General features: G+C 31.0%; 1 protein-coding gene across 1 annotated transcript; it reads right to left on the bottom strand.

Annotated features, from left to right (window-relative positions):
• Positions 1 to 577: 577 nt before the first annotated feature.
• Positions 578 to 1,786, bottom strand: LOC146527792 (protein Asterix). The gene is made up of 4 exons (XM_085204968.1): positions 1,691 to 1,786; positions 1,198 to 1,309; positions 951 to 1,066; positions 578 to 718 (listed from the first exon to the last, which is right to left on the bottom strand). The coding sequence occupies exons 2-4, from the start codon at positions 1,307 to 1,309 to the stop codon at positions 620 to 622; spliced, it is 327 nt and encodes a 108-aa protein (XP_085061094.1). The 5' UTR covers positions 1,691 to 1,786; the 3' UTR covers positions 578 to 619.
• Positions 1,787 to 11,944: the final 10,158 nt, after the last annotated feature.

Here is an 11,944-nt window from a genome sequence, read left to right as displayed (position 1 = left end):
TTAAATAATTTATTTGTTATAGTATTAAATAATTTATCGGACTGGAAATCGCACCAACAACCGTCAGATGTATAGTTAGTTATACACTCTCCCTGTAAAGTATTGAAAGCAAAAAATCGCAATGTTTTTATCGCTTTTTACAACTACTAAGAAAACTACCCTTGTTAGTAGTTCTAAACAGTAATAAAAGATATTTTGAAGTTCCAATTTGTCACTTTCGATACTTTTATATATAGAAATCTACAATAATATTGACAAATCGACCGCACATACACAATATTATTGTATGTTTATCCTATAGGCTATAAGTAGTCACACATTTGTGCAGGTGCACAAATGTCCCATCCTTTTTTAATTTTTATATAAAGAAAACATATTATCATTACTCACAATTTATCAGTTTTGTTAGTAACCATTTTAATAAAGGATTGTATTCCAATAAACATGTATAACTAAGAACTTTATGCCCCTGCGCCACAATGGTCTCATACTGTTTCTACTTTCTATATAAAGAAAATGAATTATCATTCTTGCAATTTGTCATTTATGGGAGTAATAATTTTAATAAAAGACTGTCTTCTAATAAACATATTTAATAAATTAGGATAACTATGAGGTACTATGTAGTTAAAGATGCCCATGGTGGTGACATTGGAGCAGGATTTTGTAGATAAGACATAACTACAGCAGATATGGAAAGCATAAATGAGCTTACAATCTGAAAAATAATTCATTTTAAAATTATTAGTTATATTAATTGTGGAAAAGGTAGAAAAGGTCTTCAAGGTAAAAATAAAGACAATTTCATCAATAACAAAATTATCCAAAAATGCTAATATGAATATATATTCTCAATATTTAATAAATTAATAGTAGTATATATATGATTATATAGTATATTTATGATAGGAAGTATTTTATGTTTAGCTAAAACATGTTTGCATAACTACCTGTTTAGTGTCATCAGACACTCTTGAATTTGCAAAACTAATACTTGAACAAAATACAGCTGTCCACGCACACCATTTGAGACGCATCATCAGACCACACATGGAAAATACCATACCTATAACATTGAAAAATATTTATTAGTTGTTTGTATTCTTTCAATTCATTTAAAATTATGTTATAAATATTTTGTACTATGATATTCATATAGATCAATAATTATATTAAGTTTAAGATTTTAACCCCTACCAAGAATATTCATATAATCTGTAGTAAGATCTTCAGCTGGTGCTGAAGTTGGTGGTGGAGGTTTGAACTTTCTTTCACGGTCTGCACGTCTCGGATCAACTGATAATTGCATCTAAACAAATATGATATGTTTTAAAAGACAGGAAATTGTATCTTATTTATATCATGAAATAAGATAATATCGAGACGCCTTTATAAAACCTTGACCTAGTGTTGATGTTTAACAGAAAAGGTTGTATAATTATTCTGAATGTATTGTAGGTAGTAAATCACTAATTATATTATTTTTAACGTAGGCTGAATTACTTATTCGTTTTCCTAAGAATATTTTTAATGTTTAAGCACTTTTGATATGTTTTGGATTGTTTATATACGTATACAAGAATAAATTAAGATGAAATAGGAAAAATAAAGTTTAAACACAAATATGACCAATATTTATATAAAAACATTCCTCCCTTTGTTTATAGCTAAATATTCAAACATTATATACCTTGAAATATATAAATACTAAATAGTTAAAAAAATGTCAAGATTTCGAGAACTTTATGTTAAAGAATTTGACAAGTCATACGAATAACAAGGACAAACCACAGAACACATATACCCAGAGGGTTATGAATACCATCGAGCTTATTGTTGATCATTGCTATAATCTGTGACAATCCACAAATTGTATATGAATTTGGTTGTGTTACGAGAAACACAATATGAAATCTTATTACAGTAAATATTACGGTGCCTATTACATGTGACAATAAAGTATCTTATTTAAATTATTTGTAAATCAAATAAATTAATATTAAGTGTAATTAAAATTCTATAGAAGAACTATTAAGACTTACCGAACTATTTTGGCATTTGAAATGGATTTGAGTCAATTATATTATTATTATTATTTCCAAGGTCGATTTCAAAATGACTAATACAATCATTTACTTAATAATAGCCGAGTAGATTATAATAACAGGCTTTTATAATGTTGTAGGAAATTTGAGTAAACTATTTACAAAAAGAATGATTAACTCCTATATCTATAATCGAGCGTAGCTTTATGGTGGGTTGCCTCTATTTTTTATATAGGCAAAGTCCACTTTGCATAAGTGTAGGATGACTTTCAGTAAAAATCGATGTATTACGGACTTCGACCATTTGAGGATTTTAATACCTTGCTACAGGTCTTCCTAACAAGAATTCCAGGTTATATTGTATATATCAAAATTATTTGTCAATTGTTTATCATACAATGTAGAGTTTGAATTCCATTAATTTGAGTTCCATTCCATTTGAATCATTGGGGACCCCATTATCTGTGAAAGGCTCTGACACTTTAGCTTTGCATCTCCTCGCTGTACGTTCTCTATTGTATTTATCACGGGGAATGTTCTGAAGAACAGTTTACTGTTGCGTCTAAGCTGAAAGACTCTCCAAGATGCAAAAGCGACCGGAAAACACCTGAGTGTACACAGTAATGCACATACAATGCGCAAGATTTGCAGCTTTCTAAAGAGACGTCACTAAAGCCAATCTGCTAAGAATCTTGGAGGATCCTAATTCTCGGAACACTCTTCTTTTTTTTAAGAATTCGCCTTTTGGATACTTTCGAAATTGTTCATTAAACGTATTGGTTGAGTGATAATTCTTTAACTAATGAGTAAATGTGAGGTAAAGGGTTTCCCGTGATACTGGCGTAGTTTTCATGTTTTCTATTTGGTAGAAATATATCTATTAATGTTTTAGAAGAATATATTATACTTATGTATATCTCTTAAAGGGCGTACCTAAGCGTAGCTCTAGACTTCCCTATAGGTATATGGGTACATAAAAGGTCTTGATAAATGTTGATAATCCTTAATGGACTACGGTAGATCATGTTGAAGAGATTCTCTCGCTCAATATATAATGTTCCGTTACCATCACTAGAAAGTATTCATCAGGGATTCATTTATAGGTAATTTAATTCACCTAATCCTAATTTCAGTAACCTGGATCGTGCCGTAGTGCGAATCTTACTTTACATCAAACTTCTTCCTTACGCTATACTAAAGCTTCTCTGGAAGTTCGTTGGTTGTCTCTGTGTTAGTGGTAATGATGCACCTATCCATATAAAAGTGTTTTATGTTCTAGGTACTTTTACCGAACTCCGGATCCCCGTAGACCCACTGTATCCGAGGTACGACCCATGTTATCTGATGGTATGGATTCTAGAGTGCTATCGAGGTTTTCCAATTTCCACATTCCTTCCATTATGCGTGTGCACTTTTTGTTCATCCGGTTTCTACTCTATGTTATTATACGTCGCCATGTAGGTAACTTACTTTATATTGTCTGATACTTTACATCCCAGATCGAATACCTTCATTAGGAAGCTGGCATAATTTTCTCTAAAGAGTGGTAGGTACTAGGTACTATCTATTGTCGCCTAATATTTAGGTGGTAAGTAAGTATAACTTAGTAAAAACTACATTAAAAAAAAGTTTGACTTAGATATAAAACGGCTATTTTATTTAAGTGTGGTAAAAAAAAAGGAAATATTGGGAGGCTCTCGTATGAGACGCGGTCGTTTTCCATTGGTTAGTCAATAGCGTACGCCCATCGCCCTAGGCTTGCATGCAATGTCTTCAACACTTATATGGGAAATCGTTAATAATTTAATGATTCTGACATTTCTTTATTTATATCTTCCTTTTTTAATTTTGATAGGAAAAAATATACAGTAAGTACCTAAGTATCTAGTGTACCGACCTAAAAGAAACAATTTTGTGTACATGAAGTTACTATGGAATGTTATGTTATGTTATTAACTTTAGTATGTGCCTAAGTATTTCATCATTTTATTAATATTTCTGTCATGTGTTTGACAGCTTAATGATTCTAAAATAATTAAGTACCGAAATCAAAATTAATTGGACAGTTTCAATGGATTATCAATTTAATGTGAAAGTTTGTAGGTATATACCTATAGTAGGTATAAGAAAAAAATTACAGGTTACAAATACTTAAAAGTTTTAGATTTTATGTAGAATGAGTATAGTATAAGCTTGGTATATAGATTATAAAAGCGAATCCAAAAACTTATAGCCATAATAAAGTAAAAAAATATATGTAATTATTATTTAACAAGAGGTAAAATTGATTTTAAGTTGCAATAGGTACCTACTAATCGATAGTTACTTTTAAAGTAATTACTTTCTTAAATCTCAAAATTCAAATTTCTAATTTATAATGGTTTATTACCTAATAAGACCATGAAATCGTAGGAATAGAGTTGCTCCTCTAATCGTAGGAGTAGAGGTTTAATTATTTCAATTACTGAAGTACCCACTAGACGGTCACAGATAGATATTATTAAATATATATTTTTAAATAAATAATAGAGTTAATGCCTATTTGTTCAATAACGTCCCGTTAATATTAAAATCTTAATATCTAAACGCGAACCTACCTAGCAATAACTTTGTTCAGCAACTGTTCTAGGTAAAGCCGTTGCTTATGATAAACTAGATTTTTTAAAATACATGAAAAACAGTGTAACGGAAAAATGAGTGCAATTATAGAAGCTTGAGTGAGGCTAGACGAGGGCACAATTAACTAATATGGCGGACTAATTGTTAGTTTACCTACCTACTTGCGCTTGTTTTTTGCGCACATGTTTAATTAGCTGTAGTAGAAAGCTATTTATTTATATAAAACTGCACAACAAACTCTACTGTAGTTTATCTTTATTTGCATTTATATTGGCAATTTCCAACAATAAGTATTTATTTACTTAAACAAATAATATTTATATGCGAAGCACTAAGCAGAAATTTTGTACCTAAGCCTTTTTAAAAAAATAATTCCTGCTTACTTATAACTAACTAACCTACTAAGTACTTGATCATGTATCTCTATAAATAATATTGACTATTGACTGAAAAAAATATATTGTAAGTAGGTATACCTACATTATATTCGTATTTATTACTTACTATTATTATTCAATTCACTATTATTATTCAATCTATAAGACAATCAATTTATATTTTCCGATTAGTCACACAAAAAGCAGCAATTTGTATTTATAATTTAGGAATCTGACTCAAACGTGATTGTTGCAAAATTAAGCTAAATTACGTGGCGAGTTTAATTTTATTAGCGATTTGACTTAATGTAGGTCATTACCGTCGTCCGCGAGGTATAAAACAATGGCTGGGTGTTATTTAGATAAGATATTTATTATTTAAATCGGCGGTGCGAGTGGGTACGAGCGTTAAGTATAGATGTGGATTTGGTAATTCGGTAATCAATGGTTGCAAGTTCAAGTTAGAGCAAGGTCATAGCTGGATTTAAACAAGATAATTTAACATGGCTGTTCGATGGCGGCTTAGAAACAGACCGTTAGATTATATTGTTATTAGTTAAAATTCTTTAATAATTACCTAGTTTGTCTATAGGTAATTTTATGAACATTCGTTCAATATAAATAATTATCCGCTGCGTTTTTCTCTTTTTTTCTTTCTATTTTTTTTTTCTTTTTATATCGATTAATTAATAAATATTGCTTGGAAATAAATTTCATGTAGTAAGTAGGCACTTACCTTCAAGTCGTTGTGGCGAAAAGTGCGACGGTCGCGGGTTTGATTCCCACTCGTGTGTATGACGTATAAAATATATCAGAACCCTTTGAACTGATAATTTCCTCGCTCCAGTAACGAGACAAAGCGCTACATAGAGTTCCTCAAGAATTCGGGAGAAACGGGACGTCTTAAAGGGGAGCGAAATGTCTTTACACTAGGTTCCCAATTACCAGATTCCCTTTAAAAAACCTTACACTGTAAATGTGAGGTTTTTTTAGAGTTACGTTAATTTTGAATAAGTATATATTCGTTTTACGTAACTTGGACCTATCTCTATGTAAGTACATCTATTTATTTAACTAAATTGGTTATTTTAAGGACATTTACAATATACTTAGTATATTTTTTCATATAGGAAAATATTTTTCAAAATTTAACCTACAATTTTAGTGTACAGTTAAACACACACCAACTGCGCCTAGAATAGGTACAGACGTCAAAATTTTCCATCTGCGCTGCAATAACCGTTGTGAAACACGAATCCTCAAAAATGTGTCACGTGCTTACTTGTCGCGTTATTAATCTTGGGGGGCGGAGTTCTTATTACTACAATGAGGTCCCGGAGAGTCCAAAGACTCCTAATTCCAGGGTGAAGGTCTGACTTCCGTTGCCTGCTGGTCGCCAAATTGCCAAAGAAAGGGTACCTCGCGCCGCCATTGTCAACCGATTCGAATGAATAAAACATAGTTAACAACGTGTAGCCGATCGTTTCTTTGTCCCGTTGCGCACTCCTTAATTATGTGGAACAGTGAAAGGGTCATATTTTCTATTAAATTTATACAATACATGGTGTCTCACGTACTTATATGTTATTTAACGATTTTTTTAAAAGATTCTTTACTAGAGATATTTACTTATTTTGTTTACAACAATTAAAAGAGAAGTAGATATGTAAGAATATATTTTAAATGAGTAAAATTATTTTGCGAACCACTAAAAATGGATCAATTAATCTTAAGAAAAGTTTTCGCGCCCAAAATTTGGTGCATTTAATTACCTAAAAGTTTTCTATATATGTACATATATACCAAATAGTCTTTCCACTTATAGAGTTCATCTGTTAATAGAGTTCAATAAAATTTATTTGAAAGCAATAAACATTCAATGTTTTTTTTACAAATATGAAGAGGAATACAAGTACAAAAATACTAAAAACAATTCTTTTCTATACATTACCTAGTAATATTGATTCAAAATATAAAAATTTAACAAAAGTAGCATCCTGTAGGCACATGTGTACCGGCAGGGCGAATGCAGCCATTGTACCCTCATGAGTAGATTACTATAATCATTGCACACGTAATGCGGTAAATGATAAGTTATGCTCTAGCTTTCAAAACATATGCTTTTGTAACTCGTTCGTTCCAGTAGGTCACCCTCGTTTGTTTAACAGCTAAACGACTTTTCTCTTCTGTGAAAATATCTAGATAGGTACTAGATGTATCATTGTATAGTCCAAGTCTAAGTAAAACTAAATACATATTAATAATAAAATTGTAACTGATCGCTGTTTGTACATAGAAATTCTATTATTTGGGATATTATATTGACATGAAATAGACCCATAACGACGTTTTTAAAATTTTGGCAATTTGTCGGTTTTTCTGTGCGTTTGTGCACGTTAACCTAAAAATCGACAAAAACCGTCTTAAATGCATTTTTCTCTATTATATTTTGGCAATCTTCTCTTGACATATAGTTTTCATATTATATTAATCGGTTCATAAATAACATATATCGATATAAAGAATTTTGTTCAGCAAAATCGCTACAAATTGTTGTTTTATTGAATTTTCTTTAATTTTAGTTTCAGTTTCAATATACAGATATTGTCTTTAAATTGATAATGTTATTAGAACATGAAAGTAACTCACATTAGTACCTATGTAAATAAATAATAGTGTACAAGCGAGCGAAGCCGCGAGCGCGTCGGTATTCAATAACAAATTTATAATCAACCTACATATAGGTATAACAACACCAAATTGATGAAATAACTATTTATACACATTTTAAACAAGTTATTCTAAGATACTATTACGTTTATGATCGTGGTAGGTACAGAGAGCGTTTAGAATTTGTCTATGATAATATCTAGAATGCATTTATTATTTAGGTAGGTACTAATTTTTATATCGCATTAATTTAAGTAAAACGAAGCAATAATTGGTGACAAACAACTTGCATAAAGTTTATTTTTTTCACTTTATTTTTTTGAGTAACGATCATATTGAATCCTTTAACATTTCACACAGATTCCAAATTCAAAAGTAATATTTTGTTTACTTTTAATAGTAACAGTATTTATGGCCAGACTAAATAGCAATAAAATTAAAAGTAAAATAATAAATATACGTTCATGTGTAGTATGTCTTTTACATACACCTAGGTATATATATTCCGATAGATATAGGTGAAAGTATTCAATGCATACAATATAGTATATACAGCTACCTAGATATAGCTATACATATTAGATCAATCGGTGAGGTTCGGCTCATTATGCAGCCTCGACGAGGAGACCGCGGCCTGTCATTACAGCAAATGGAGGCAAATTGCGCACATCTAACGCACTGCCGATAATGCCAACTGCCGGTAAAAGCACGGTACGAATCGGTTCAGCATTAGCGATAGCGTGTATGCTAATCGGGAGTCTGAGAGAGACTCACGCGAATGTATGTATGTACATACTTGCTTACATAGGTAGGTACATTCGGATACGGATATCTTTATATTTTTTTTTTTAGCTTTGCTGCAAATGAAATTAAAATTAACAATTAATTGTTTTTTTTTTTAAATTGTTTTCAGGTATACTTACTACACCCAGATATTTATAAAAAAGCTAAGTTAGACAATAAAGGAATTTAGCTGCTTGTGATATGGCAAAAATAGTAAATGAAAAGACATTGTTACTTATTTTTAACTTAATTAAAATTAACATTTGCTTTGGTAAGTCAGGCAGTTAAAACCAGCAAAAATATAAATAGAATTTTTATGATTTTTTACGTTCAAATGTTACTTACTTTAAGTTTAGGTTAAACTTCTATATTCAAATTCTAATTAATTGTAAAGAATATTTTCTTCTTTTTAGGTTATTGTTATTTATTTACAGTATATAGATGTTATGTAGGCTAACAAAGATATTATTCGCATCAGGTGCCATGTTAATAATAGTAGGAATGACATCAGAAATGAAAATTATTTTTAATCACGACCAATTTGCGTGCATGATGGGGGCGACAGACTACTACTGCCTAACCACTGGTCCATGTCCTGCGGAGCGTGACATTAATTAAATGGTTTGCGGCCATGCTTGTGACCGATTATAGAAGGTACCTACCTAATGGTATATACTTAGACTTTACTATTATGACACAAAAGAAAATTATTTTCTTGAAAATGATCGTTGAAATTTTGAATTTTGCGGAATGATGTTATTCATATAAGCATTAGGCAGTGGCATTGCCTAATAGTGTTTCGAAATGAACAGGAAGAAAAAATAGAGTGATATAATATATGTCGGCCTGTAGTATATAGGTATCTAATTAGTTTATTATTTATTTATTTATTTACACTTTATTGTGCACAATTATACATTAAGAAGAAAAAGAAGAGTATAAAAACGACAAAAACATAACAATTGACACACAAAAGGCGGCCTTATCGCTAATCAGCGATTTCTACCAGACAACCTTTGGGTTAGGAAATCTGTGATAAAATAGAGTGGGTGGTGTAAATAAACTTACATGTCATATTAAATTCTAATACATAAACATAATACATACCTATATATTTGAAAAAATACATACCATTATAATATACTAATATATATAATAATACTATTTATTGTATTTTGTACTATATATTATTGTGTTCTTAGTCGATATTTAAATTAATTATAATATTAAATACTATAAATAATATGAATCTTATTAATCTGTGCTGTAACTATTATTAATCTGTACCTTTAAAATTAATTAAAGATAATAGTTTTTCTTGAAATGTTATTAAATTTATGTAGGTACGTAAGTATCAATTTGTTTTATTATAGATAGATATGTACTAAGCCGGATAAAGGTAATTTAATTGTGGTTAGTACTTACATATAGAGACTCTATACAGCTACGAATTTTCATAAGGAACAATTAAATTAGCTATTTTGTAATTTTAGACATTCTGTGCAAAATACCTGTAATTTTCTTCCATTTCTACGACAAATATTTTTATTTTTGCATCGTACCTACGTATAAACTGCACGAAATGACAGGTTATAAAAGGAATACATGTAAATGTAAAATTAAATGCTGATTTATTAATTACAAGAGAGTTTTTCTACATATAGGTAAGTATACGTAGTGTGTTTCTTGCATATCTTGCATAGATATTTTTTCAGAAAATATTTTACATAAGTATAAATACCTGCCTGATATTTTTTTATTTGTAGACTAGCGCTCTACCTACCTATATTCCCAAACACACCTAAATTAACGTAATAAGCTGCCTTGCGTGTTCAATATAGCATATAGCTATGTATTTTAGGTGTGGATACGTAGGTACATAAACTGCTCGTTTTTATTTTTTGAATATATTATAAACTGGCAACCCTTTCCTTGTAGCCTGCACCTTGCGTGCATAGTAAATAGAGAGAAAGAAATATCGTCGATCCACAGTTTTATTCGGTTCGAACTGAATGATTATTTTGATTACGTTTAATTTGCATATGGGCGGTGAAGTCCTCGCCGCAGGCTACCGCCGCCCGGCGTCGTTACGACCCCTGTACTTTTCTGTAATGTTTTCGCCATTTTCAACAAAATTCCACACAAATAATATAATCTCTGACATTATCATCGTTATTTCGAAGAGAAACCGGAATCGCCCTATCATCATAATAGGTCGATCGATGCTCAAATTCTTGATAAGTACAAGTAATCAACATAGAATCTTCTCCAACGGGTTTAATAGCCCGATGTCTTCAATTATTGGTAATACCATGTCTTTAAACGTTTTAAAGAAGCTGACTGGCGAGTTCGTGTGGAATAAGCCGCTTTAAATGTTTCAAGTTGTTATACCAAAGTACAAAATTAAGAATTAGACGATTAGTATAGAAGAGATGTAAAAATATGCAAAGTTTGTATATTAAGCAAGATACGATCTCGTAAGGGCTACTGTGCGGCGCACGCGCATTGGCGCCATGTGCTCCAATCGCTGGCCAGCGTCACGCCCACACCTCTAGAAACATCATGCAAGCTTTTGAATTTATATTTATATAAATTGTATCCATTTTAATATATAACCAAGCGTTTCCATTACCATACTATAATAATAATGTACCAAATTATATATTATACTAGCGACCTGCTCGCGGCTTCGCCCGCCTTAACTACTGAATTATTCATATAATGTATGTTTGCAAAGCACTTAAGATAATGTGAAAATTAATTAAACCCTAATGCAACCCGCATTTTCGTAATTCTAATAAGGATTTTCCAATTGTTTTAAAATAAACACAAATAAATAACAAATCTAAATCTTAGCTATAGAGGCAGGCGGGTTTTTTTTGAGCTTGTGGTTAATGCTGTTAAAACAGCGACACCGGTTGGGTAGGCACTACGTGGCAGCCTGTGAGGAAAATTAAATAGAATGCATCGGCCGGGAATCGAACCCGGGCCGCCCGCGTGGCAGGCGAGCATTCTACCACTGAACCACCGATGACTGCTCATGACGCGCTTGTATAAGCAAAACGTCGCGGGGCACGTTTCGCAGCAAGGATGTTTTGATATTGTAACAACTTCTAAATTACTTATTAAAATGAAAAACAGTAAATAACAGTTTTGATCTACATTAAATGGTCAACGTAACTAATATACTTATTTATATGCTGAGAGTAAGGGATAAGTGAAACTTGACTCGATACAGTTGATGTGTGAACGGCGTGATGTGTCAATAATTAAATGCGTTTTTCTCTAAAACTATTCGCAATTTCGAAATAGTTTAAAAAGCAAATTTTATCTTCGTTTAACGTAGAAATTTAATAAAGTATTTTAAAGGATAAGGATTAATACCATTATGGAAAAATATCCCTCACAATAAAAAATATATTGAAATTACTATTTTTAGACAGAAATATG

The sequence above is a fragment of the Heliconius melpomene genome, chromosome 20, assembly GCF_056956725.1.
Source record: "Heliconius melpomene rosina isolate 202511_hmr_F chromosome 20, ASM5695672v1, whole genome shotgun sequence".
NCBI lineage: Eukaryota > Metazoa > Arthropoda > Insecta > Lepidoptera > Nymphalidae > Heliconius > Heliconius melpomene.
Note: the sequence above shows the minus strand (reverse complement) of the source record. Positions and strands in the feature narration are given on the sequence as shown.

Bases quoted from the DNA above. Each gene is read 5' to 3' on its own strand.
- LOC146527792 (XM_085204968.1), bottom strand. From the start codon at position 1,309: ATGCAATTATCAGTTGATCCGAGACGTGCAGACCGTGAAAGAAAGTTC. The intron at 1,067-1,197 runs GTAGGGGTTAAA...TCAATGTTATAG, and splicing joins AGATTATATGAATATTCTTG to GTATGGTATTTTCCATGTGT. The intron at 719-950 runs GTAGTTATGCAA...ATTATTTTTCAG, and splicing joins TGTCTGATGACACTAAACAG to ATTGTAAGCTCATTTATGCT.